Source organism: Mauremys reevesii, linkage group 19 (assembly GCF_016161935.1).
Source record: "Mauremys reevesii isolate NIE-2019 linkage group 19, ASM1616193v1, whole genome shotgun sequence".
Taxonomy (NCBI): Eukaryota; Metazoa; Chordata; order Testudines; family Geoemydidae; genus Mauremys; species Mauremys reevesii.
The window spans coordinates 25,730,911-25,758,378 of NC_052641.1; the positions used below are offsets into that span (position 1 = coordinate 25,730,911).

A 27,468-nucleotide genomic window follows, 5' to 3' on the forward strand; every position below is an offset into this window, starting at 1 on the left:
CCTGAAAAATGAGTTTTCAACAAAAAATCCATTTAATCAATAATCAGTTTGTCAAAACAAACGCATTATGACTGAAAATTTAGTAATCAGTTCTAATTAAGTTGACTTCGTGGACTGATCTGTATTTAATAGCCTCTAAATGGCTCCATGACCTTAAAGGCAAAGTGATAATGTAATGGTGACGGTCAAAATCATTGTGGGAGGTAAAGTCTTGTGCCTTAAAATCTCATTTGAGTTAGCATGTGCTTGCATCATGAGAGATTTGCCATTGTGGTTGAATGAGTGATTTATTTAGAAATTGGTATTTAATCTTATATTTATGAACACCCTTCCACTGAGAGAAGAGTGAATTTAAAATCCATGTTTATATATATCATGATCTTTGAACCCATATCATAGATGATGATTGAATGTATCTTTTTGTCTCATATTTTTTTCTTTATAGAATAACTGGACTCTTGTTCATTGTTTAATATTCTAATCCAGGGGTCGGCAACCTTTCAGAAGTGGTGTGCCAAGTCTTCATTTATTCACTCTAATTTAAGGTTTTGCGTTCCAATAATACATTTTAACCTTTTTAGAAGGTCTCTTTCTACAAGTCTATAATATATAACTAAACTATAATTGTATGTAAAGTAAATAAGGTTTCAGAATGTTTAAGAAGCTTCATTTAAAATTAAATTAAAATGCAGAGCCCCCTGGACTGGTGGCCAGGACCCGGCCAGTGTGAGTGCCACTGAAAATCAGCTAGTGTGCCGCCTTCGGCACCTGTGCCATAGCTTGCCTACCCCTGGACTAATCAGTTACTTGTCACAATATCAAATGTGCATAACTAATTTAAATATTATGTACTTTATAATTGTAGACCAAGATTTTTGTCTTCAAACAAATTTCCTGATTATACAAAATTAAATGTATGTCCAACTACATGTTATGTGTTTTGCCCTACATTTCTTCAGGTGCACAATCAGGATGATGTTAAATCTCCATATGTTGTTAGAAGAATGCGATTCTATCAAAGTCCAGGAACACTCATTGCCATCTGCTCCTTGCCAAGAGCTTATGAGCATTTATTTTGGATGTGAACTTTGCTACTGTGCATTAATCCAGTTTGAAGTGACAATATGTGGTCTTTGTTGGAGAACACCTGAAATCTATCTGGGAACTTTAAGTTGGTGCAGAATGCAGCAGTCCACTGATTGTGGTGCCTCTTGATGATACCATTTGTCATCAATGCTCTGTTTTTGAGCGAACGGCCTGTTGATTTCTGGAGACAGTTTAAGGTTGTGTGTTTAATCTGTGAAGCCCATAGCAGTTTGGGACCTGCTTATTAGAGAGACCACCATTCCCCAGGCTACATTGTCACTGTTGTGTTGAGAAGAGGCCCTTGAACTTGAGCCTCCTCATTAAGAAGGGGGCTGCTGACAAGAGTGTTCTCTGTAGAGGCTTCTTTTCTTTGGAATGCTCTGCCACTTGAAGCAGCCTGAATTGTTGACTTTCCGGGCACACAGCAGAGCTTGTTTGAGTGGGCATTAGCAGAGTGCTGAGTCAATTGAGGGTAGGAAAGTGTGATAGATTTTCTGAAGCTCCATTGGTTGTGTGATTAGATAATGGATGGTAAGGTGGGAGGAAGAAGTGCTGCTGCTTTGGTTAGTTCTTAATGTCTCCCTCCTAAGTTCTTGGGTTCTCAGTGTAAGTCAGGGGTGCTCAAGGCTTTGCATGGATGCCTTGTGATGTGGACTTCTTCTTAGACCTAAATCTAAATATAAGCATTATACTTATGTTGTTTATTTCCTGAACTGACTTGAAAAAAAAGTGTTAGTATGCTATTATGATAAAGTTACATAGTACTCTTTTTGGTTTTATACTTCACAGAGAATTCCTCCCTCAATACATAATGATCTTTTTGTTCCACACAGATGGCTGCTCTCTCACAAGAGAATAAGGAAATCCCTTAAATCAGTTTTTTATAAATATATTTGCCTTACAGGAGTTCTCCATTCATCATGTTGTGTCACCAGCGGTGGCTGAGCTGAAATTTCCTGCATCTTGGGGAGAGCATGTATAAAAGGAATGGCCTCATGGCCAATGTGACCGTCACCTCCGCCACTCCAGAGGTACAGACTCACTGTTTATTTTCATTTTGTTAGCTACTATGTCAAAATACAAGTTGCAGCTTATTTTGGCTTCCACAGAAATCTTTTCTGCCATGAAATATGCCATCCTGGTTTGGTTTTTTTGGGGAACAGTATGGTTTTTGACTATAAAGTTAACTTTGAATAATACTGTACTTCTGAATGTTCACAGATCATACAAAAAACCCTTCTTTTATGCTTTTGACAGTTGTTGTAGCTTGTTGATAGATTTAAATCAATCTATATTGACTGATTATTTGCTGAAGTGGTTCTTTCAAATAAAAATAAACAGCTACCCAACTCTGAGTTGGGCCTTAAGGCTTTCCTTTTGAGCTTTCCCTTTGAGAGAGAATTTTGACATTTTTGGCTTTCATTCTGAGTAAGAACAAAACCTTCAATCCTCCATGAAATGGAATGACCTTTTTCCACACAGCTCTGTGTTCAAATGGTAAAAACGCATAGATGTGGATGCAAGAAGGCATTCAGTGGCTATTGTGGGAAAATAGTGTACCACAGGCAAAATATGTAGTGTACCTTGAAATGCATTGATATTTAAAATCTCAACTGGCATCTTGTGTATCTCCTCTTGATACTATAATGCTATTTTTCTTTTAAAATAGGATGTGTTCAGGAAAGCTCCTGTAAGTAATGATCATCTAAGCTCTCATTCTTATTCACTGTCACAGACTATTGCACCGTACTAGATAGCAGATGTTTTTGCTCTCATTACCTTGTAATGGCCTTGTGAAGAAATTTAAAAGATTGTTAAACCCAGTAGCCTTGTTTGTTTGATTGCATTACATTATAACTCTCTTAAATTAAACTAACCCTTTGTGTGTATATTTTAAATTCCTCCTAGAGAAACAAACTCATCTGTTTAGTTTTTAAACCACATTTTCTTTTTAGAAGGTATTACTTAAAATTGTTATCTAAGCCTGCTTTAGGATTAAATAAATGTTCAAAGCTCATGAGTAAGGCTGTGTACCGTTCTCTTACTGTAGTGGTGTAAAAGATCTGGGGTCTCTGATAAAGATCCTGTTGCATATTAAAGGAGATGTTGCTATGCTGAAGAGCCTGCTCATTGTTAAACTGTTCAGATAGCTTAAGATCTCTTCTGTATCAGCTGAATAGTAGCTGTGGTTGAAAATCACTTTAAAAAAAATGACTAGGTTTTAGAAAATTCTTCAATATTTTAAAAACTATTTTTTTTTTTCATTTTAAAAATTTTAAATCAGGTCTTCAGTTTAGTAGATTCTGAAGAGCTCTTATGCCAATGAACAGTTTATTGAAGACCAGGATCTTTGCCATAGCAGTGATTCTTTCACACACAAATTGATATTCATCAAACCAGTGGAGCATTTTGTTGAAGATCCTGTTCTTCATGAAATCATTCAGTTGGTTTAGGAGTGGGCTAAACAGTTTCACAGGGGTCCTAATCTTCAAAAAACTGAGCAGGTAGGGTGCAGAAGTCCATTGTCTCCAACACAACACAAATGCCCATGGGATAACAAAATCTATTTTCCATCGCAGGCTTGGATGCAGGGAACGTTACTAAGGGAATATATCAAAATGCAATTTTGTATTCCTCTCCTAAACGGTTAGTCTTCCCCATACCATATTGTAGAATGGAAATAGTTGTAAATACACTGTTTTTCATATAAAACAAAGATTGAGTTCCCGCTTTCAGTGCAAAAGAGAACTAACCTTAAATATGGTGTCACAATGGCTCTGCCATAATACTTTAAGGAAAATAATGCACTGACTATGGGGACTGGACTAAATGAAGTAATAGATCTTTTGCATCTCTAAATTCTAATTCTGTGAACTCTTTGGTCTTTTGTACTAGTTTATGCTGTTTATCTTATGCTTCATGGACCTATCATTATATATATATGGAGATACACCTATCTTATAGAACTGGAAGGGACCCTGAAAGGTCATCGAGTCCAGCCCCCTGCCTTCACTAGCAGGACCAAGTACTGATTTTGCCCCAAATCGCTAAGTGGCCCCCTCAAGGATTGAACGCACAACCCTGGGTTTAGCAGGTCAGTGCTCAAACCACTGAGCTATCCCTCCCCCAACCTACTCATAGTTTCATTTTTTCCCCTTAAAATTCTTGGAGTTACAGTTAAACTGCTCTATTCCAAAAGCCAAGATTTTAATGTGAAAGAACAGTTCTCAATTTTTGTATCCTGTGTAATTTTGCCAAATGTTGCTGTAGTTTTGAAAGTCTGTTCTGCTTCCTACTTATTGCTTTGACCTTTAAGAAAAACACTGAGCAGCATGGCCATGTTGAAGACCCTAACATTTGCATGCCAGACAACAGTTTGAGAAATTCATCCAGTTTAAAAAAAAACTCTTGCAGTTATATTAACTAGAACATACTTTGTATGGACAGAAATAATTATGCGGCTTTGTCACATTTTCAAAGATTGAACTGTTTTTATTCCAGGTAAGAGAAGAACAGGCGTTAAAAGATGTACAGTAACTTTCTAGTTTTTAAGTGAAAACATGGTTATGAAATAGAGATTTTTTCATTGCCATTTCTTTGCTTGAATTCTGAGATGTCACTTTTAAATTTGGGTTATTGATGCCACTAGGTCTGCAATGTTAAAACAAAGTAGATCTTCAAAAAGGGAGTGCAGAAGGTTTAAAAATCTTTTAAAACTTTTTTTTCTCCAAATAGAGATGGATTACAAGGTCTGTGCATTTTCTCATCCAGGCTTGTTAGGCTGAAAAGAGACTGGCCAGATTCTTTGGCCTCATCTGCACTTGAAAAAAATTGAAAGTATAATTCACCACCTATGCACCATCTATGGGTGGTAGTAATGGTGGAGGCAGTAATATAGACAAGACTCTGGTATTTTTACCACCATGTTGCCACTTCCGCTACTGCTGATAGTTTTACCAGGGGGTGAATTGTCAGTTTTTTAACCTAGTACAGACAAGGCCTTGTGAGAATCAGTAAGAATCTGATTGAGATCTATGGCACATAGATTACAATTTGGGTACAGCTCTTAAGTACGAGGCTGAAATTGAGGCCACAATTAAAAACTTTGGTTAATGGTGGATGGCTGCAGTTGAAATGAACATCTATTCTCTGACCAGTCGTACATCAGCTATCTGTAATAGGGAGATTAACCTTGGTACCTACATGCCCTTGAGCATTAGTGAAAATATATCTTCAAAACACCTCTGTAAAATAAAGTAGTAGTATTCCCAGTGTACAGACAGGGGAACTGAAGTATAGAACAATTTAAATAACTTGTCCAATGTCGTGCTGCCAAGCAGGGAACAGTCCTAGTACAGTGCCCTAACCACAAGACCATATTCCAAGCAGAACAGCATAATGGTTTCTAAAGTGACATTGCAGCTTTACTGTAGTTGCTGAATAAGATTATTATATGAGATGCCAAACAAATGCATGGAAATAGAGATGGTCCTGCAAATTTGGGGCACAGTGGAAATCCTAACCACAGGGCAGCTAGTCACTAGTCTGTACTACAAGTTTGTGTAATATACAGTGACTTTATTTTTCAAGCCTTTTAACTAATGATTCAGGATTATTGAAATGAGCTGGTTTGTTACTGTCCAAATTTTACCTCAAAGTTCTGCTATTAACCTTTGGGTTTGCTTACTGGCTTGAATATACTGTAAATTCCAGTAACTCTGCACAGCTTTCCCAGACACTACCATCTTGGAAAGGCTGAAGTAAATAGGAATCAATAAAAATATATTTTATAACTAGATAATATTTCCAAGCGGTTGAGTTTGGGAGAAACCACTAAAACTGTGCAAGACTGGGCAGGAAAAAAAAAAGTTGATTAATCCAAGTGATCCTGTTGGGACTAGACAGGGAATACACAAGAGTTGCTAGATTAGATTAATAGAAGTTTTTTGTTTTTGTTTGTTTGTTTTTAAGACCTTGCGAGATCTCCAGTGCTTGAGATTTGGCCAGAGTTTACAATTTCCTTTTATAGCAAATTCATATCTTTTAAATTCTTTCAAAGTGTAGCGTTTACTCACATTAACACAAATTGTTCTCATATTGTTTCAGCGTAGTCCCCCAAAGAGCCTTTAACTCACACCATACCCTAAATAATGTCAATATGTAAATATTGCTAGATTTGTGGATCTTGAGCTGCCAGTATATCAATGATGATTGTTATTTATAAATATTAAATTAAGCATTGACAGAGCATTTAGCAATGTACAGGGTACAGTTATAAAACAGTTCCTGCCCCAAAGGGCTTACTACCTGTACTTCTCTATCTTCAAACCTCGCAGTGTTCAGCACAAGAAATCAAAATACAATGACAAGTGACCAAAATATGGAACTCTTCTATCTTGCTGTTTGAGCAAATTATAATTGGCAAATGATAATGTTTTAATGATAAAACCTATTTTTGAGAATATATTCTGCCTATGTAAACTAAAGCAATTTACCTTCCCCAGGCTACAAAATAATCTGTGGGGGAGGGTCTCTCTCTCATATGTCTACAGAACAGGGAGCCCAATTCAGTAGAAATGTGGAATTTTACACTTCAAAACTCTTACTATCTATAAGACAGACTGAGATTATTAGATACATTAGAAAACCCAGAGAAGAAAATAACTATTTTTAGTGTAGTTTTATTACTATTATTTAGGAGAGCAATACAGCAGTGCACAGACAATCTAGGAAGTCTGGAAAGTGTAGGGGACAATTTCCTGGTGCAAGTGCTGGAGGAACCAACTAGGGGAAAAGCTCTTCTTGACCTGCTGCTCACAAAGAGGGAAGAAATAGTAGAGGAAGCAATAGTGGATGGGAACCTGGGAGGCAGTGACCATGAGATGGTCGAGTTCAGGATCCTGACACAAGGAAAAAGGGAAAGCAGTAGAACAGAGACCCTCGACTTCAGAAAAGCAGACTTCGACTCCCTCAGGGAACTGATGGGCAAGGTCCCCTGGGAGAATAACATGACGGGGAAAGGAGTCGAGGAAAGCTGGCTGTATTTCAAAGAAACCTTATTGAGGTTGCAGGAACAAACCATCCCGATGTGTAGGAAGAAAAGTAAATATGGCAGGCGACCAGCTTGGCTTAACAGTGAAATCCTTGCTCGTCTTAAACACAAAAGAGCAGCTTACAAGAAGTGGAAGATTGGACAAATAACCAGGGAGGAGTATAAGAGTATTGTTCAGGCATGCAGGTGTGAAATCAGGAAGGCCAAATCACACTTGGAGTGGCAGCTAGCCGGAGATGTTAGGAGTAACAAGAAGGGTTTCTTTAGGTATGTTAGCAACAGGAAGAAAGTCAAGGAAAGTGTGGGCCCCTTGCTGAATGAGGGAGGGAACCTAGTGACAGAGGATGTGGAGAAAGCTAGTGTACTCAATGCTTTTTTTGCCTCTGTCTTCACAGACAAGGTCAGCTCCCAGACAGCTGCACTGGGCAACACAGTATGGGGAGGAGGTGACCAGCTCTCTGTGGAGAAAGAAGTAGTTCGGGGCTATTTAGGAAAGCTGGACGAGCACAAGTCCATGGGGCCGGATGCGCTGCATCCGAGGGTGCTAAAGGAGTTGGCCGATGAGATTGCAGAGCCATTGGCCATTATCTTTGAAAAATCATGGCGCTCGGGGGAGGTCCCGGATGACTGGAAAAAAGCTAATGTAGTGCCCATCTTTAAAAAAGGGAAGAAGGAAGATCCAGGGAACTACAGGCCAGTCAGTCTCACCTCAGTCCCTGGAAAAATCATGGAACAGGTCCTCAAGGAATCAATCCTGAACCACTTAAAGGAGGGGAAAGTGATCAGGAACATTCAGCATGGATTCACCAAGGGCAAGTCATGCCTGACTAACCTAATTGCCTTCTATGACGAGATAACCGGCTCTGTGGATGAGGGGAAAGCGGTCGATGTACTATTTCTGGATTTTAGCAAAGCTTTTGATACAGTCTCCCATAGTATTCTTGCCAGCAAGTTAAAGAAGTCTGGGCTGGATGAATGGACGGTAAGGTGGATAGAAAACTGGCTAGATGGTCGGGCTCAACGGGTAGTGATCAATGGTTCCATGTCTAGTTGGCAGCCGGTATCAAGTGGAGTGCCCCAAGGGTCGGTGCTGGGGCCGGTTTTGTTCAATATCTTCATTAACGATCTGGAGGATGGTGTGGACTGCACCCTTAGCAAGTTTGCAGTTGACACTAAACTGGGAGGAGTGGTTGATACGCTGGAGGGTAGGGATAGGATACAGAGGGCCCTAGACAAATTAGAGGATTGGGCCAAAAGAAATATGATGAGGTTCAACAAGGACAAGTGCAGAGTCCTGCACTTAGGACGGAAGAATTCCATGCACTGCTACAGACTAGGGACCGAATGGCTGGGTAGCAGTTCTGCAGAAAAGGACCTAGGGATTACGGTGGACAAAAAGCTGAATATGAGTCAACAGTGTGCCCTTGTTGCCAAGAAGGCTAATGGCATTTTGGGTTGTATAAGTAGGGGCATTTCCAGCAGATCAAGGGATGTGATCATTCCCCTCTACTCAGCACTGGTGAGGCCTCATTTGGAGTACTGTGTCCAGTTTTGGGCCCCACACTACAAGAAGGATGTGGATAAATTGGAGAGAGTCCAGCGGAGGGCAACAAAAATGATTAGGGGGCTGGAGCACATGACTTATGAGGAGAGGCTGAGGGAACTGGGATTGTTTAGTCTGCAGAAGAGAAGAATGAGGGGGGATTTGATAGCTGCTTTCAACTACCTGAAAGGGGGTTCCAAAGAGGATGAATCTAGACTGTTCTCAGTGGTAGAAGATGACAGAACAAGGAGTAATGGTCTCAAGTTGCAGAGGGGGAGGTTTAGGTTGGATATTAGGAAAAACTTTTTCACTAGTAGGGAAGAACTGGAATGGGTTACCTAGGGAGTGGTGGAATCTCCTTCCTTAGAGGTTTTTAAGGTCAGGCTTGACAAAGCCCTGGCTGGGATGATTTAGTTGGGTTTGGTCCTGCTTTGAGCAGGGGGTTGGACTAGATGACCTCCTGAGGTCCCTTCCAACCCTGAGATGCTATGATTCTATGATTAACCTTTTTCATGAGCATTATGGAGGGGAGGAGTGATGGGGATTGCAAGAAGAAACAAGCTCCAAGGTGTGGGCCGCAAGACAGAATTGGGCAGACCATGAAGTCAAGGACAACGTTTGGCAGTTTGTGCGCGAATGGGAATGTTGGAGACTGGGATGTGGATGGTCATGCCTGGTGGTTGGAGCTGGGGTCAGATCTGGTGGTTGGAGCTGTGGTCAAAGGCCAGACGACAGAGTTAGGGTCAGATGCCAGATGCCAGAGACAAGGGTGGAGCCAAAATCAGAAGTTAGGAATCGGAGCTGAGAATCAGAGCTGGATTACCTGGAGTGAGGCAAGGCAGGGGCAGGGCTGGGACCAAAGCTGGAATAAGGCAGGAACGGGACTGTAGCAAGGCAGAAGTAAGACTAGGAATAAGTGAGCACAGGAGCAATTGCATCTGTGGGTGAATGCTTTGAGCAGCCAGCAACTACCTGCTTTGGACTTAAGGGCAAGCCCTCTAGCTTCCTTAGCCAATCAAATGGGGCATTCCATCATGTGGTCTAGTTCAGTGGTTCTCAGCCAGGGGTGCGTGTACCCCATGGGGTTATGCAGAGGTCTTCCTGGGGGTATATCAGCTCATCTAGATATTTGACTAGTTTTATATCAGGCTACATAAAAAGCACTAGTGAAGTCAGTAAAAACTAAAATTTCATACAATGACTTGTTTATACTGCTCTATATACCAGGGGTCGGCAACCTATGGCACGCGAGCCAATTTTTAATGGCACACTGGGGCCTGCTGGGACCCCAGTGTGCCATTAAAAATCCTGCCGACGTGGCAAGCCACAGGGTCCGCGCTCCCAGGCCGGAACACCCGGCCAAGTGCAGCAAGCCGGCAGCCCCTCCCCCACTTTCCCCCGGAGCCCTGCTGCCGCGCACAGCTCTCTGGGGGCCGCGGCTGCGTGCTCCCGCGGGGCAGCGTTTGGCTCCCTGAGACTCCCCACTCATCTGGAGCCCCACTGCGCGCAGCCCGCCCCTCAGAGCGCTGTGCGTGCGGCGTCGGCAGGCTCCAGATGAGCGGGGAGCCTCATGGTAAGGAGTCCGGGGCCGGGAGGGGTTGGATAAGGGGTGGGGGCAGTCAGGGGACAGGGAGAAGGATGGGTTGGATGCGGGGGAGTGAGATGCCGGGGGCAGTTAGCGTCGGGGTGTCTCTGGAGGGAATGGTCAGGGGACAAGGAGCTCTGGGGGGTTGGATGAGTCAGGAGTTCTGGGGGGGGGCTGTCAGGGGTATGGAGAGGGGTTGGGCAAGCAGGGAGCAGGGGGTGTTGTATGGGTCCAGAGTTCTGGGGGTCCTGTCAGGGGGCGGGGAGCGGTTGGATAGGCATGGGAGTCCGGGAGGTTCTGCCTGGGTGTGGATAAGGGTTGGGGCAGTGAGGGGACAGGTGGGGGGTAGGGTCTTAAGGGGGCAGTCAGGGGACAAGGGGTAGGGAGGCTTACATAGGGGGTGGGGTCCCAGGAGGGGGTAGTCGGGACAAGGAGCAGAGAGGGTTGGGAGTTTTGGGGGTGGGGGCACCCAGCCCTCTGCCTTGAGCCCTGCCCTCCCACACACCCGCCAGCCCCCTGCCTTGAGCCCTGTACCACCCAGTCCTCTATTGACTCCTTAACCCCCCCACCCCATGACCCCAGCCCTGACTCTGGCACCCCCACACATACCCACCCCCCCTACCCTGACATCTGCACCCCCCTCACATGCGCCTAGCCCTCTGCCCTGACTCTTGCACCCCCCACATCCCCAGCCCCCCCAACACATCCCATGCACCCCGCACATCCCCACCCCCACCCTGAGCACCAAACAAGAGGTCCTGCACCCCCACTCACATTCCCACCTGCACCTCTCACAGCAAATGGGAGCTGCCCAGGTAAGTGCCCCCACACCCAAACCTCCTGCCCCAACCCTGAGCCCCCTCCTTCATTCTAGCTCCTGGCCAGACCCTTCACCCCTAGCCCTGTGCTCAGTCCACTCCCACCCTCAGCTCAGTGCAGAGAGAGGAAGAGAATGGGCCAGAACCAGGGAGAAGGTAGGTACCCACTGTATGTGGGCAGGGCTGGGACCCCAGACCAGCAGCGGGCTGAGCGGGTCTGGGAGCCGGGATCCTGGCTGGCAGTAGCAGGCGGATGGAACCCCTGAGCGGCAGTGGGCTGAGCCGCTCAGCCCACTGCCGGTCTGGGGTCCTGGCTGCTAGCCCTGCACAGCCCGCTGCCTGTCTGAGGTTCTGGCTGCCAGACCCTTCTCAACTGGGGTCCCGGCCGCACGCCCCACTCAGCCCACTGCCGGCCTAGATGAACAGAATCCCAGACCAGCAGTGGGCTGAGCGGGTCAGCGGCGTAAGATCAACATTTTAATTTAATTTTAAATGAAGCTTCTTAAACATTCATGACTAGTGTGGAAAAAGCAAATAAGGAAGTGTTATTTACTCCTTCTAATAACACAAGAACTAGGGGTCACCAAATGAAATTAATAGGCAGCATATTTAAAACAAACAAAAGGAAGTATTTCTTCACACAATACACAGTCAACCTGTCAAACTCCTTGCCAGAGAATGTTGTGAAGGCCAAGACTATAACAGGGTTAAAAAAAGAATTAGATAAGTTCATGGAGGATGGGTCCGTCAATGGCTATTACCCAGGCTGGGCAGGGATGCAAAACCATGCTCTGAAGTGTTCTCTGTTTGCCAGGAGCTGGGAATGGGCGACAGGAGATGGATCGCTTGATTACCTGTTCTGTTTATTCTCTCTGAAGCACCTGGCATTGGCCACTGTTGGAAGACCGGATACAGAGCTAGATGGACCATTGGTTTGACCCAGTATGGCCGTTCTTATAGCGTGCTGTGACACTTTTGTATTTTTATGTCTGATTTTTGTAAGCAAGTAGTTTTAAGTGAGGTGAAACTTGGGGGGCACACAAGACAAATCAGATTCCTGAAAGGGGTACTGTAGTCTGGAAAGGTTGAGAGCCACCCGTCTGGCTAATGCAGCCCAGCTATGCTCACTAGGCTGTCAGAAGACAGCAGGTGCAGGGCCTTATCCCTGACACAGAGCCAATGTAGGCATTCAGAAAGGGGCTACTGTGGTAAATAGGGCAAGCAATATGATTTTTGTGACAGCATTTTGGATGGACTGGATAGGGGTAGTGTAAGAATTGCACAGTCCTGAGGGAATGAGATTGCAGTAATGAAGACAGGAGGTGATCAGGGCATGAGCAAGCATTAGAGTGGCGTTTAGCTGTCTCAGAACTGGATGGGTTTGAGATTTTCAGTAATTTATGTGGAAAGAAAGCAGCAAGATTTGGATATGATCTGGATGTGTGGAGAGACCTGGAGAGAAGAGCCAAAGCTGTTCCATTTGAGCTTGGCAATACCAGCCAGTTTCCTTTTTTCTTTCTAATCTAAACTTTTAAAATAGCCTGGTTAGAGATGGAAACTTCTAAGATTTGATATAACTAAAATTTTACTGGAAAAAACCATCCTGGTATTTTTTGGATTTTGAATGAAAAGCCTGTTCTGATTAGATAGCTATATATTTTGTCTGTGGTGTAGTAAATACTAACATTCATGAGCCGCATCTATTTTCAGAAAAGATTTGCAATGCACTGTGTGAAGTTCTTTCTTTATATGTTGGTCAGTTTTTAGTAGAATTTTTTTATTCATGTCTATGAATGTGATATCAGACTCTTTTTTTTTTTGTTTTTTTGTCTGACATGAAATCCACCACTTTGCACACAAGACTTTTAATTTTTCACTTTCTGTAGGATAGTAGCAGCTCTGACTCTCTGGAAGGAAGGAGTTCAGATTATGCCAATAAAAGCTATGATGCGGTTGTATTTGATGTATTGAAAGTAACTCCTGAGGAGTTTGCAGTAAGTAAAAATGTTTGAATTTGTTTATAATATTCAGAGCTAACAGTATAAAAATTTCATCAAACTTTTTTATTCTTTCCCTTCAGAATAACACCTTTTAAACAAGTCTTTCAGCACTCTCAAAGATAAGTTTCTGATCATATAAATTTTGAGATATATGCCTCAACACGAAGCATTCAATACTGAGCTGATTCAACATCTTTGTTTTTCTGTTGAAACTAATTACAAAGCTGTTTGGATTTTTTCCAAAATGTTAGCTGTTTCTAAGTGGGTTTTAAAAAATACTGCTAAATATCTACAGCCCTTTGGAAGCTTGGGGATGCAGACCCAGCCCTACTCGCTGTTTTATTTTTTAACCTGAATCTTTTGCATTGTTTTTCATGGTTAACAGTTATTTCTTGAAAGTTGAGGGAGTCAGTTTTCATACCCTAGTCACCAGTTTTCAGTACCAGATTCAAAGCAGAGCTTCCATGCGAGGTACAGCTCTTTGCTTTCATATTATTTGGCTTCTGTTTTAAACTACTATATGTGTAACACATTGTCACTGCTACAGTGCAAGAAGAAGAGATCCCAGGGTACTGAAGGTGACTGAAAGAGTGTACAAGTATACCAGGCACTTGAACAGTATATTTGGACATAAAATGTGGCGCCACTTATGTCCACAAACAAGACTTCCATACCATTGTAACAAATGTCATAACTTTTGTGGATCTGTCATCTTAGAACAAGTCTTGGCTGACAATGTCTCTTCCTGCACCGACTTGCAGTTCATTTGATGTAGGCTACAGGTCATTATAATAATACATTAAAATTAAAAACTCTCACTTGACAAAGCTACATTAGTTCAGTTATAAAATGACTTGATACTTTAACTTCCATTCACCCAAACTTAACTGAGCATGGCCCACAGGATTGGTCTCCACAGTTAATATAATAAACGTTCAAAACAAGTTAAAAATAATGTATACAGATTCGAATCTTGGAACTGTAGAAAATTGATAAAGGAAACAAAAGGGCACAAAGAGAGATCAGTGGCTAGCAGAGGTAAGGACAATCGGATGGGATTTAAGATATTAGGAACAAAAGGACTCTTAACTATGGTATTGGCCCATTAGTAGATGGAAAAAAATCAGTAGCCATGAACAAAAATTTCAGCAGCTCAAGTAAAATTTGCCTTTGTAGCACTTGCAGTGCAGCCTAAGGAGAATCAGATTTTTTTATATATATATATATATATATATATATATATATATATAAAAATATACATGGATTTGTTTTTAAATACTGGGCATGAGAACTCTAACTGAAATAAATCAAACTGAAAAACCCCTCTTTGCCAAGGCACACTAAAGGCCCTCTTTAATGCCCTACTGATATTTCGTTACTGATTATCCTGATCTCCTCTATTTGGGGCAGCAAGGTATGTCATCTGGTTCTGGTTCCTAGGAGGACCTAGTTAATTTCATTTTTACCAGGAATTAATTGATAATTACTGATAAATTACATTTTATTTTTCCCCACTACATTGACAAATCATGTAACATTCCCTTCACTGAGAATCTCAAATAGATTGAGTGAATATGAATTCAGCTGAGGAACTTTTCACAGGAAGTCTTGTAGAGCCAAATTTGTACCCCACTAATGGGCTTGGTCTAATTATTGGAAGTACTAAAGGGAATAGGTCCATGGCACAATAAGTAGTCAGTGGAGACTGGAATTAGTATGTTACAACTAAATTTCCGGGGAAATTGGGAACAACCAGTCCAAGGTCACTCCCTAAAGTTGAGTGTTTTGTGTTGAATGATTTAAAAATAAAAAGTTTGTAAGGAAATGTCACACTGGTAAATTCTTGCCAACATTATCTGGCTTGAGTACTGAAATTCCATAAAGAGAAAACTGGCAGTTTTGCCCAACTCTTGCTGAATTTTACTGTCTCATTTTCACATTTTTTCTTGAACTAGGGATTATGCTTTTCTTGTATAATGGAACATGGCAGGAAAGAGACAGTTATTTACACTACATACAGTACTTTACTTGTAGATCATACGGTTTATACAGGATAAACTCATAAATTGTCCGCCCTCTGTACCACTCATAGAGATGCACAGCTGTTTGCTCCCTTGGGTATTAATCACTTACTCTGGGTTAATTAATAAACAAAAGTGATTTTATTAAGTATAAAAAGTAGGATTTAAGTGTTTCCAAGTAATAACAGACAGAACAAAGTAAGTTACCAAGCAAAATAAAACAAAATGCGCAAGTCTAAACCTAATACATTAAGAAACTGATTACAGATAAAATCTCACCCCCAGAGATGTTCCAATAATCCTCTTCACAGACTAGACTCCTTCCTAGTCTGGACCCAATCCTTTCCCCTGGTACAGTCCTTGTTTGTTCCAACTCAGGTGGTAACTCGGGGCTCTCATGACTGGCAGCCTCCTTTGTTCTGTTCCACCCCCTTTTATAGCTTTGGCACAAGATGGGAATCTTTTGTCTCTCTGGGTCCCCACTCCTCCTTATGAATGGAAAAGCACCAGTTTTAGTGTGAATTCCAGTATTAGGTGACACGGTCACATGTCCTGTGAGACCCCAAGCCTCCATTCTTTGAACACATGAAGGCTTGCAAGTAAACAAAGCCATTTATCAACCAATTGTCCTAGTCAATGGGAGCCATCAAGATTCTAAACCACCATTAATGGCTCACACTTTTCATAATTACAGTAGGACTTCAGGGTTATACTTCATATGTCTAGTTTTAGATACAAGAATGATACATGTTGTGACAAAATTCCTCCTCTACCTTGGCGGGTCCTGCACTTACTGGCAGATTTGCTCACCTCAGTGATCTTCCCCACAGTCTGGATCAACTCCTCCTGTTTCTGATCAGGAGTTGGGAGGTTTGGGGGGAACCCAGGCCCGCCCTCTACTCTGGGTTCCAGTCCAGGGCCCTGTGGATTGCAGCTGTCTATAGTGCCTCTTGTAACAGCTGCATGACAGCTACAACTCCCTGGGCTACTTCCCCATGGCCTCCTCCAAACACCTTCTTTATCCTCACCACAGGACCTTCCTCCTGGTGCCTGATAACGCTTGTACTCCTTAGTCCTCCAGCAGCACACCCTCTCACTCTCAGCTCCTTGTGCCTCTTGCTCCCAGCTCCTCACACGCACTTCCTCTCCTCTGGCTCCTCCCCACCTGACTGGAGTGAGCTCCTTTTTAAACCCAGGTGCCCAGATTAGCCTGCCTTGATTGGCTGCCTGTGATCTAATCAGCCTGTCTTCCTTAATTGGTTCTAGCAGGTTCCTGATTACTCTAGTGCAGCCCCTGCTCTGGTCACTCAGGGAACAGAAAACTACTCATCCAGTGACCAGTATGTTTGCCCTCTACCAGACTCCTGTACCCCACTGGTCTGGGTCTGTCACATAACATACAAATAGAATGAACACACTCAGTAGATTATAAGCTTTGTAATGATACGTTACTAGAGACCTTTTACATGAAGCTTATTCCCGTTACATTATATTCACACTCATTAGCATATTTCCATAAAACATATGGAGTGCAACGTCTCACGCTCTACACAAACCAGATTTTGAAGCCCCTGTTATGCAGCTTATTGGCAGCCAGTCCTGTGTTTGTCCACTGGCTTCTTCACCACACTGTAGCTGAGTAATGTTGTCATGTCACTCAGGTATGCACATGCCAGAACAGTCACCTTAAAGGCAAACCCCCGAAGTTTAAGTACTAACAAAGCTGGTAGTCCAGGGTTGCATGGCCAAACATTATACTTGGATAATGATCATTAAAATATGCAAATGAACCGTTTGCCGGCAAAACTTTCTGCTATAAAGTATGACAGTGCAGTAACATGCTGATACTCAGATGGCTGCCTCTGCTGCTGGTGGCCCAGCACAAGCGGAGAGCTGAAGAAAATCCTGATTTAAGAGGTGAATCTCATTGAGAAAATGTTGGCGCACAAGCCAAGACTCCTGAAAAGCCATACCTAGTAAAAGCAGCTGTAAATATGTACTTGTTTTATTTTCATACTACATGATTTTTAACACTTTATTTTGTTGCAGAGCCAGATTACATTAATGGATATGCCAGTATTTAAAGCTATACAGCCAGAGGTATGTTTTCTTAAATTCAGTACCGTAAATTTATATAAACACTGCACAATAGATGGACTCTTCAAGTATAAACATACAAGCAAAGTGGACTAGAGAGACTAGAAGGCATTTTTATCTGTATACTTTCACTTCCGTTTTGTTTTAGCTCACAGATGAAGATCCTCATGCTGATACGCAAAGTAACCATGTGATTGATCCAGCTGGCACCTTTTTCTTGGCAACATCTTGGGCTAGAAATGGGGCATTAGGATGTTGTAGAACTACCATAGGAAATGTGCTGAGTTATAAAAACAGTGCTTGCTTAGCTCTCCTAAGTATATACTTTAAAAGAAAAACTTTCCTTCTAAAAAATGACCATTTGTGTGGAAAATTAACAAAAAAGTGAAAATTATTATGTTTAAGCAATCATTGTCAGTTTTTGACCTATATTCTGTGTGTTTAAAATCATATTGTGTCTCTGAAGTATATTGTGTGTTTGAGATGGTACAGTATAATTTTTGTAACTCACAAAATTTTAAGTAAGAGACAGATTTTCAGAAGTGCTCAGGACCCATCAGCTTTTATTGAGAATATGAAAATCTGGTACTAAATTCTTTGTTTTATTTTGTTGGTTTTAAGAAGCTGTACAGCATTTGTCTCAACTGCCAGCACGAGCAATCTCAGAATATTATAAGCGTAGATGCTTTATATAATATGCTCTGAGTCTCATTCTACAGGGATAGTGTTGTGTGAATTTTCCTATATAGCTGATAGCTTTTTAATTTAAGTGTTACAGGCAGTTTGGAGACACATTGGACTCTGCCTTCAAGGACATCTCAGTCAACAAGGTGTTACTCCAGAGCTCTTGTTGTCCAAACAGATTGGGGTCTAACTTCTCTGCAGTATACAAGGCCAGTGTTGGGCCCAGCTTTTCCTTCATAAGTCCTCATTGAAGCAGAAGCCACTGTTTCTCTAACTGGGTCTTCTGAAATTCATTCTCAGCCCACTCCTCCTTGCTGGGGAAAAGAGAGGTTCTATATGCTGTTTTGGTAATATTGACTCAACCGCAGGACTGCTCTTTTTCTACAGTTCTGTCTATGGGGGAAATTGATACTTAGATCTCATCAATCTGTCCTGGTGACATCACACTGAAGAAAATGGGTATACAAGATATTATTTTTTCTTTTCCTGCTCATACCAGACAGCTACTAAAGCAAGTTAGTGTACACAATGAAGTATAATTTGATTGCTAAAGAAATTAGATCAGACTTGTATTGCATGCTGCAATCTTTTCTATGTATTTTTTATTAATGATTTGTTGAGGCTATTGCTAAGGTACAGTAACTCCTCATTTAATGTCCTCTTGCTTAACCTTGTTTCGATGTTATGTCCCTGCTCCATTACGGAACATGCTCGTTTAAAGTTGTGCAATGCTCCCCATAACGTTGTTTGGCCTCCTGCTTTGTCTACAGCTGGCAGCCTCCCTATCAGCTCCCCTATGCCCCACCCAGTGCCTCCTGCCTGCTGGCAGACCCTGCGGATCAGCGCTTTCCCCCTGCTCTCCCCGCCTCCTGCCCACGGCAATCAGCTGTCCTGCGGCATTCAGGAGGCTGAGGGGGGAAGAGCAAGGATGCAGCGCGAAGCCTCCCCCTGCCTCCTGCCTGCAGCAATCAGCTCGTTTGCGGCGTTCAGGAGGCAGAGGAGGGAGGGGGGAGGCTGTGCACCATGTCCTCTCTCCTCCCTCCAGCCTCCTGAACGCTGCAAACCAGCTGATTGCTGCGGGCAGGAGGCTGGGGGAGGAGTGAGGACACGGTGTGTGGAGTAAAGGTGGAGGAAGTGGAAGGGGGGGCGAAGAGGCAGGTTAAGGGTGGGGACTTGGGGGAAGGGGTGGAGTGGACGGGCCTAGGATTGAGTCCCCCACCCCCGGCAAAGTCGGTGCCTGTGCTTGCAAGAACAGCTAGAGGAGCAGCCTGTGGAAGTAGGGAAAGAACTGACAGGGATTTGTAGATGTGAACTATTTTAAGCATTTAAAGAATAAAAAAAAGGTTTTCACCATTAAGCAGGAATGTAAATTTAGATGTAAGAAAGGCTTTCTATGAAATTTGCCAACCATAAATGTTGTCCTTAACATTTGAGGAGTGAAGACTTTAGAATCCTTATAAAAAGTTACTTTTAATAAGAATATTGTAGGAGTTTGAATTTGAGGCTTTTCTTGCTAAAAGGATGGGGAAGAAGTCTGCTTTACAACAGTTTGTGGATTCTGATAATGGATCCTCGGTGTCACTCCTTTTTGATCCTGAATTTTTTATTCATTATTTTAAAGCCAAGAGTTTTTCTGAAACAAATATCTTACAAAATATCTTTGTTGATTTAAAATCCTTTTGTTCTCAAAATAATATTTCATGCCAGAAGGATGTGCCCCTGGTCTTTGATAAGACAGTTTTTGAGGTTTGTTTGCCTGTTGACCAGAATGGTCCTTAGATATATGATTTATATTTGCAGTACATTTAAACAGGCTAAGGTCTTCTGTACACTTCCATGCATGGGAATGGTGCCCCCTTGTGCCTGTGCTTCTGGAATCTTTTGGAAAGCAATGTCCATTGGGACTGCACAAGTGTCATCTTGTGATACTAAACATTCAACACTCAACATTACATAAAGGAATTACCTAATAGCCATGGTTCCTTCTCCATGGCAGAGAGCACAGGAACTTTACTGTTGTCTTGGGTCTGTGTCCAGATACCATTTTTTGAATACTTTTTATCTTAAAATAAATAAATAAATACAAAATCCTTGTATGTAGTTTCTCAATATGTTAGGTTTGATCATATTTTACGGGAGAGTTTTTTTCCTAAAAATTAGTGTGACAAGTGTACTCTGAGCCCTTGAGACTTGCTTGGTGCCAAAGCCATATCTGGGGAAAAGTGTAATAAAAGCTTTTGAATCCTTTTATGCCAATTTATTTTCTCCAACTCAGCCTGCCTCTTTGGGGAGGCATATCATGTTAGATGCCTCATTGTGGAGGCACGTTCACTACAACAGTGCAATGTGTGCTGAGCTTTCACTCTTTGGGTGTTCTATTAAGGGTAGTGAACAGCCTTCCCAGACCCGCTACTTCTCTGTGGATCAAGCTTTTAGCACCATGCTTTGCTCTGCATAGCCCTTGAAGAGAGGGTCGAATGCTTCTGTCATCTTAGCCTCAGACTTCTGGTGCCAAGACAATATACCTGAACCTACTACAGTCCTTGTCTACCTTCCATATCAGACAACACATCTGTCTCAGAATGATGGGCTTCTCCATGGATGAGACCCCCATACTTGTCTATACAAGGCCTCTACAACATTGGGTGTCCCAAAAATCACATTCCAAACATGGACAGCTTGAATATGTTACCTGCCCCACAGATACCTTAACACAGCTCAGTTGATTATCCCTGGAGTCTCATGTATGGAGTCCTTGAGTCCAAAAGCTCCTTTGGCTGACATCACAGATGCTTCCAGTGTGGGCTAGGGAATACACTTCTGAGAACTAGAAGTTTGTGGTCTCTGGAATGACCAGGAAATGAGTAGGACCAGGTTGACAGATAACACATCAGCAATGTATTAACTAAAAAAACATGGCAGATTTCTTTCCTGAACACTTTGTGGTATGTGCTTTCATATATACCAGGTGGCTCTGTATCTAGCTAAAGATAAAACTCTGCAGGCAGATTATCTCCACAGTGAGATTTGAGACCAGCACAAGTGTCACCCTGAAGTTCAGTCCTGAATCCTCTTAACAGTTTGTCATATTCAAGACCTGTCCTGGCCTGCAAATAGAACAGCTTACTGCTTTAAAAACTGTCATGCCTTTTAAGATTGCTCAACTTCCCAGTAAATCTAGCCCCTTTTCCTAAAAAAGCTGTGTTTGCTGCTTGATTCACAAGGAAAAGGGCTTCACACCAAACCTTCTCCCTTGGAGGTTTGAGACAGCAATCCCAAATAATGATGCTTCTGAAAAAAAGATTTTGGTGATCTACTACCAGGACCTATCATTGTAGATGCTGCTTAATTGGTATATCCAACATGCATATCTCTCAACCATTTCTTGCTTCTGTTCCCAATACCATTGTTACAACATTCCGTAGGTGCATACCTCTTGGGTAAAAGAGTTCAGAAGAGTTGTATGATCTCTACCTCAGTGTTTGGTCTTCAACACACCAGCAAAGTTGTTGACATGCTTCCTGGCCCTGTCAACCACAACCAGTGCATAAGCACCACTCCAAACACTATGGGGCAGCAAGTGATCACACCAGCAAAGTAGAGGGAAACAGGTGCATCAGGGCTGCCCAGTCTCACTTCATTTGGAGGATAAGATGGATGCAAAGCAAATAATGGTCTCCAAGATATATGAGGAGGACATTTCAGATAGAATGCTGTGTCAACAGCTCATTGATCCAGGCATTAGGAAGCCCCACAATATGCCCTGTCCACTGAACCATCAAAGTAGTACTCTAGCCTGAGAGAAGGCCATCTGTTCTCCACGGACATGTGTTGCTGCTCAGTTGTGAGTCTAGTGGACAATGCTGTGGTCTGTGATCCTACTGTTTACATGGATTTAGTCTAGCACCTGAAGCTAGAAGAAAAGCTACACAATGAGAATAGACACTGAAAAATAAAGAAAAGGGACATGAACAGGAGTGTAAAGTCCTGGTCTGTTACATAAGAACAAACAAATGGCTGTACGGGGTCAGACCAAAGGTCCATCTAGCCCAGTATCTGTCTACCGACAGTGGCCAATGCCAGGTGCCCCAGAGGGAGTGAACCTAACAGGCAATGATCAAGTGATCTCTCTCCTGCCATCCATCTCCATCCTCTGACGAACATTCTTTACCCATCCTGGCTAATAGCCATTTATGGACTTAGCCACCATGAATTTATCCAGTTCCCTTTTAAACATTGTTATAGTCCTAGCCTTCACAACCTCCTCAGGTAAGGAGTTCCACAAGTTGACTGTGCGCTGCGTGAAGAACTTCCTTTTATTTGTTTTAAACCTGCTGCCTATTAATTTCATTTGGTGACCCCTAGTTCTTGTAGAATCATAGAATCATAGAATTCAACTATCATACCCAATTGTATTATGGGAATAAGACAATAACTTTTCCTTATCCACTTTCTCAACCTCACTCATGATTTTATATACCTCTATCATATCCCCCCTTAGTCTCCTCCTTTCCAAGCTGAAGAGTCCTAGCCTCTTTAATCTTTCCTCATATGGGACCCTCTCCAAACCCCTAATCATTTTAGTTGCCCTTTTCTGAACCTTTTCTAGTGCTACAATATCTTTTTTGAGGTGAGGAGACCACATCTGTACACAGTATTCGAGATGTGGGTGGACCATCGATTTATATAAGGGCAATAATATATTCTCTGTCTTATTCTCTATCCCCTTTTTAATGATTCCTAACATCCTGTTTGCTTTTTTGACCGCCTCTGCACACTGCGTGGACATCTTCAGAGAACTATACACGATGACTCCAAGATCTTTTTCCTTACTCGTTGTAGCTAAATTAGCCCCCATCATATTGTATGTATAGTTGGGGTTATTTTTTCCAATGTGCATTACTTTACATTTATCCACATTAAATTTCATTTGCCATTTTGTTGCCCAATCACTTAGTTTTGTGAGATCTTTTTGAAGTTCTTCACAGTCTGCTTTGGTCTTAACTATGTTGAGTAGTTTAGTATCATCTGCAAACTTGGCCACCTCACTGTTTACCCCTTTCTCCAGATCATTTATGAATAAATTGAATAGGATTGGTTGTAGGACTCTCCATTCTGAGAATTTACCATTTATTCCTACCCTTTGTTCCTTGTCTTTTAACCAGCTCTCAATCCATGAAAGGACCTTCCCTTTTATCCCATGACAGCTTAATTTACGTAACAGCCTTTGGTGAGGGACCTTGTCAAAGGCTTTCTGGAAATCTAAGTACACTATGTCCACCGGATCCCCCTTGTCCACATGTTTGTTGACCCCTTCAAAGAACTCTAATAGATTAGTAAGACACGATTTCCCTTTACAGAAACCATGTTGACTATTGCCCAACAGTTTGTGTTTTTCTATGTGTCTGACAATTTTATTTTTAACTATTGTTTCGACTAATTTGCCCGGTACCGACGTTAGACTTACCGGTCTGTAATTGCCGGGATCACCTAGAGCCCTTTTTGAATATTGGCGTAAGATTAGCTAACTTCCAGTCATTGGGTACTGAAGCTGATTTAAAGGACAGGTTACAAACCTTAGTTAATAGTTCCGCAACTTTACATTTGAGTTCTTTCAGAACTCTTGGGTGAATGCCATCTGGTCCCGGTGACTTGTTAATGTTGAGTTTATCAATTAATTCCAAAACCTCCTCTAGTGACACTTCAATCTGTGACAGTTCCTCAGATTTGTCACCTACAAAAGCCAGCTCAGGTTTGGGAATCTCCCTAAAATCCTCAGCCGTGAAGACTGAAGCAAAGAATCCATTTAGTTTCTCCGCAATGACTTTATCGTCTTTAAGCGCTTCTTTTGTATTTCGATCGTCAAGGGGCCCCACTGGTTGTTTAGCAGGCTTCCTGCTCCTGATGTTCTTAAAAAACATTTTATTACCTTTGGAGTTTTTGGCTAGCTGTTCTTCAAACTCTTTGGCTTTTCTTATTACACTCTTGCACTTAAGTTGGCAGTGTTTGTGCTCCTTTCTATTTGCCTCACTAGGATTTGACTTCCACTTTTTGAAGGAAGTCTTTTTATCTCTCACTGCTTCTTTTACATGGTTGTTAAGCCACGGTGGCTCTTTTTTAGTTCTTTTACTGTTTTTCTTAATTTGGGGGTATACATTGAAGTTGGGCCTCTATTATGGTGTCTTTAAAAAGGGCCCATGCAACTTGCAGGGATTTCACTTTAGTCACTATACCTTTTAACTTTTAACTAACCTCCTCATTTTTGTATAGTTCCCCCTTTTGAAATTAAATGCCACAGTGTTGGGCTGTTGAGGTGTTCTTCCCACCACAGGGATGTTGAATGCTATTGTATTATGGTCACTATTTCCAAGCGATCCTGCTATAGTTAGCTCTTGGACCAGCTCCTGCGCTCCACTCAGGATTAAATCTAGAGTCACCTCGCCTTGTGGGTTCCCGTACCAGCTGCTCCATGAAGCAGTTATTTAAAGTATCGAGAAATTTTATCTCTGCATTTCGTCCTGAAGTGAAATGTTCCCAGTCAATATGGGCATAATTGAAATCCCCCACTATTATTGGGTTCTTAATTTTGATAGCCTCTCTAATTTCCCTTAGCATTTAATCATCACTATTACTGTCCTGGTCAGGTGGTCGATAATAGATCCCTAATATTATATTTTTATTAGAGCATGAAATTTCTATCCATGGAGATTCTATGGAACATGTGGATTCGCTTAAGATTTTTACTTCATTTGAATCTACATTTTTTTTCACATATAGTGCCACTCCTCCCCCTGCACGACCTGTTCTGTCCTTCCGATATATTTTGTACCCCGGAATGATTGTGTCCCATTGATTGCTCTCAGTCCACCAGGTTTCTGTGATGCCTATTATATCTATATCCTCCTTTATCACCAGGCACTCTGGTTCACCCATCTTATTATTTAGACTTCTAGCATTTGTGTACAAGCACTTTACAAACTTGTCCCTGTTTATTTGTCTGCCCTTTTCTGATGTGCCAGATTCTTTATGTGACTGTTTATCATCTGATCCGGCCCTTACATTATCCTCTTCCGTCCTCTGCTCCTGACTATAACATGGAGATTCTCTATCATCAGACTCTCCCCTAAGAGAAGGCTGTGTCCGATCCACAGGCTCCTCTGCAGCAGTCGGCTTTCCCCCATCTAGTTTAAAAACTGCTCTACAACCTTTTTAATGTTTAGTGCCAGCAGTCTGGTTCCACTTTGGTTTAGGTGGAGCCCATCTCTCCTGTATAGGCTCCTCCCATCCCAGAAGTTTCCCCAGTTCCTAATGAACGTGAACCCCTCCTCTCTACACCATCGTCTCATCCACGCATTGAGACTCTGAAGCTCTGCCTGCCTACCTGGCCCTGCGCGTGGAACTGGGAGCATTTCTGAGAATGCCACCATAGAGGTCCTGGATTTCAGTCTCTTCCCTAGTAGCCTAAATTTGGCTTCCAGGACATCTCTCCTACCCTTCCCTATGTCATTGGTACCTACATGTACCACGACCACCGGCTCCTCCCCAGCACTACACATAAGTCTATCTAGATGCCTCAAGAGATCCGCAGCCTTAGCACCAGGCAGGCAAGTCACCATACGGTTCTCCCGGTCATCACAAACCCAGCTATCTACGTTTCTAATAGTCGAATCTCCCATTACTAACACCTGCCTTTTCCTAGAAACTGGAGTTCCCTCCCCTGGAGAGGCAACCCCAGCGCGAGAGGCAACCCCAGCACCATCTGGAAGGAGGGTCCCAACTATGGGAAGGTTTCCCTCTGCTCCCATTGACTGCTCTGCTTCCCTGGGCCTTTCTTCCTCCTCAACAACGCAGGGGCTGTCTGAGCGGAGGTGGGACAATTCTACAGTGTCCCGGAAAGCCTCATCAACATACCTCTCTGCCTTTCTTAGCTCCTCCAATTCCGCCACCCTGGCCTCCAAAGTCCGTACATGGTCTCTGAGGCCCAGGAGCTCCTTGCACTGACTGCACACATATGCCACCCGCCCACAGGGCAGGTATTCGTACATGCTACACTCAGTGCAATAAACTGGATAGCCCCCACTCTGCTGCTGGGGTTCTGCCTGCATTGTCTCCTAGTTAGTGGAAGGGTGGTTTAAAGAAAGAGGTTTTGAAATGTGGTTTGGATTATAGGTTTTAAGGGGACTACAGGGGAACAGATAGGACCGACAAGGGACCCCCGCTCCCTTCCCACTCCCTTGCGAAACTCCCTGTTAGCAGCCCCTGGTCGCTTGTGCGCGGCTTTATAAAGCCCTGGCCTGAGTGAATGCCCCGCCCACTGATTAAGGCTCAGCCAATTACCAGAGGCTTTGAGCTTTCAGACCTTCCTTTGAAGCTCACAGCCTCCAACTGCCAGCCACAGCACATGGTCCTTCAAACAAACAAACACTGACAAACACAAGCTCAGCACACAGCAAGTAACCCCCAAATACAAACAAACACACACTACAGACAGTCACTTACCCCACAGATGCTGTATTTGCTCCTCCTTCACCTGGAGAACTCCCTTGCGAAACTCCCTGTTAGCAGCCCCTGTTCACAAAGCCAACAGTCTGTTCTGCCAACCAAGCTAGCAGGTGATGAGGAAGCCAAATCTGTTCGGACACAGGTCCTACAACAGGCAGAGTGCTTCCTGCAAGGGGGGAAGGTCCCAGGCTCCAGCCCGAGCTGGAATGTCTACACTGCAGTTGTCTAGTCCCACAGCCTGAGACCCATGAGCCTGAGTCAGCTGACATGGGCCAGCCAGGAGTCTTTAATTGCAGTGTAGACATACACTTAATCTCTTCACTTCATTTCTCCTCTGTCTCATACCTGCCTCCTTCCTCTTCCTCCCTGCTCTCTTTCCCCCCATTCCTTTGTTCTTCTGTTTAGTTTATTACCTCCTAATAAAACTCCATCCAAAAAATGTAAACGTACAAAAAACTCAAGGCACTAACATGATATTTACAGGCTATTACACTGATTACTGTGCTTATGCGTTATACCCCTTTTTCCTATTCTTTTCCTCTTTTGTTTATTTAGATTGTAAGCTCTTTAGTGCTAATTCAGGGGTGGGCAAACTTTTTGGCCCGAGGGCTGCATCTCGGTGGGGAAATTGTATGCAGGGCCATGAATGTAGGGCTGGGGCAGGGGATTGGGGTGTGGGAGGGGGTGCGGTGTGCAGGAAGGGGCTCAGAGCAAGGGGTTGGGGTGCAGGAGGGGTGTGGGGTGCAGGAGGAGGATTAGGACAGGTGTGGGGTGCAGGAGGGGTGCGGTCTGGCCTGGCGCTGCTTACCTCAAGCCACTCCGGGGTGGTAGCGGTGCGCAGCGGGGCTAAGGCAGGCTTGTATTATTGTATTTGTACAGTGCCTTGCACAATGGAGCTGCATATTGGTTAGTCCTGAGGCAGTAATGTAATAACAGAATAAATAGTAATAAGATGCATCTGAATGCAAAAGGATCTCAGTGCAAAGGAGCCAATCTGAGCCCCATAGTGAAATGCCATTACATTTTTCCAAAAAGGTACTCGAGTCTTGTTCCTTCCTAATTTCTGCTATAATGCAGACA

The 27,468-nt window shown here is 42.9% G+C and overlaps 1 protein-coding gene across 17 annotated transcripts in view; it reads left to right on the forward strand.

The window, feature by feature from the left end:
- Positions 1-27,468, forward strand: part of RALGPS1 (Ral GEF with PH domain and SH3 binding motif 1) — a 343,816-nt gene that overhangs the window by 37,966 nt on the left and 278,382 nt on the right. For all 17 annotated transcript variants that reach the window (XR_005589888.1, XR_005589890.1, XR_005589889.1 and 14 more), the window contains 3 exons: positions 1,991-2,117; positions 12,971-13,078; positions 17,155-17,205. Coding sequence is in view for 12 of the 17 variants with exons in the window: in XM_039506419.1 (XP_039362353.1) it covers positions 2,061-2,117; positions 12,971-13,078; positions 17,155-17,205 (216 nt within the window). In the remaining 5 variants the exon portion in view is untranslated. The remainder of the gene's footprint in view (positions 1-1,990; positions 2,118-12,970; positions 13,079-17,154; positions 17,206-27,468) is intronic.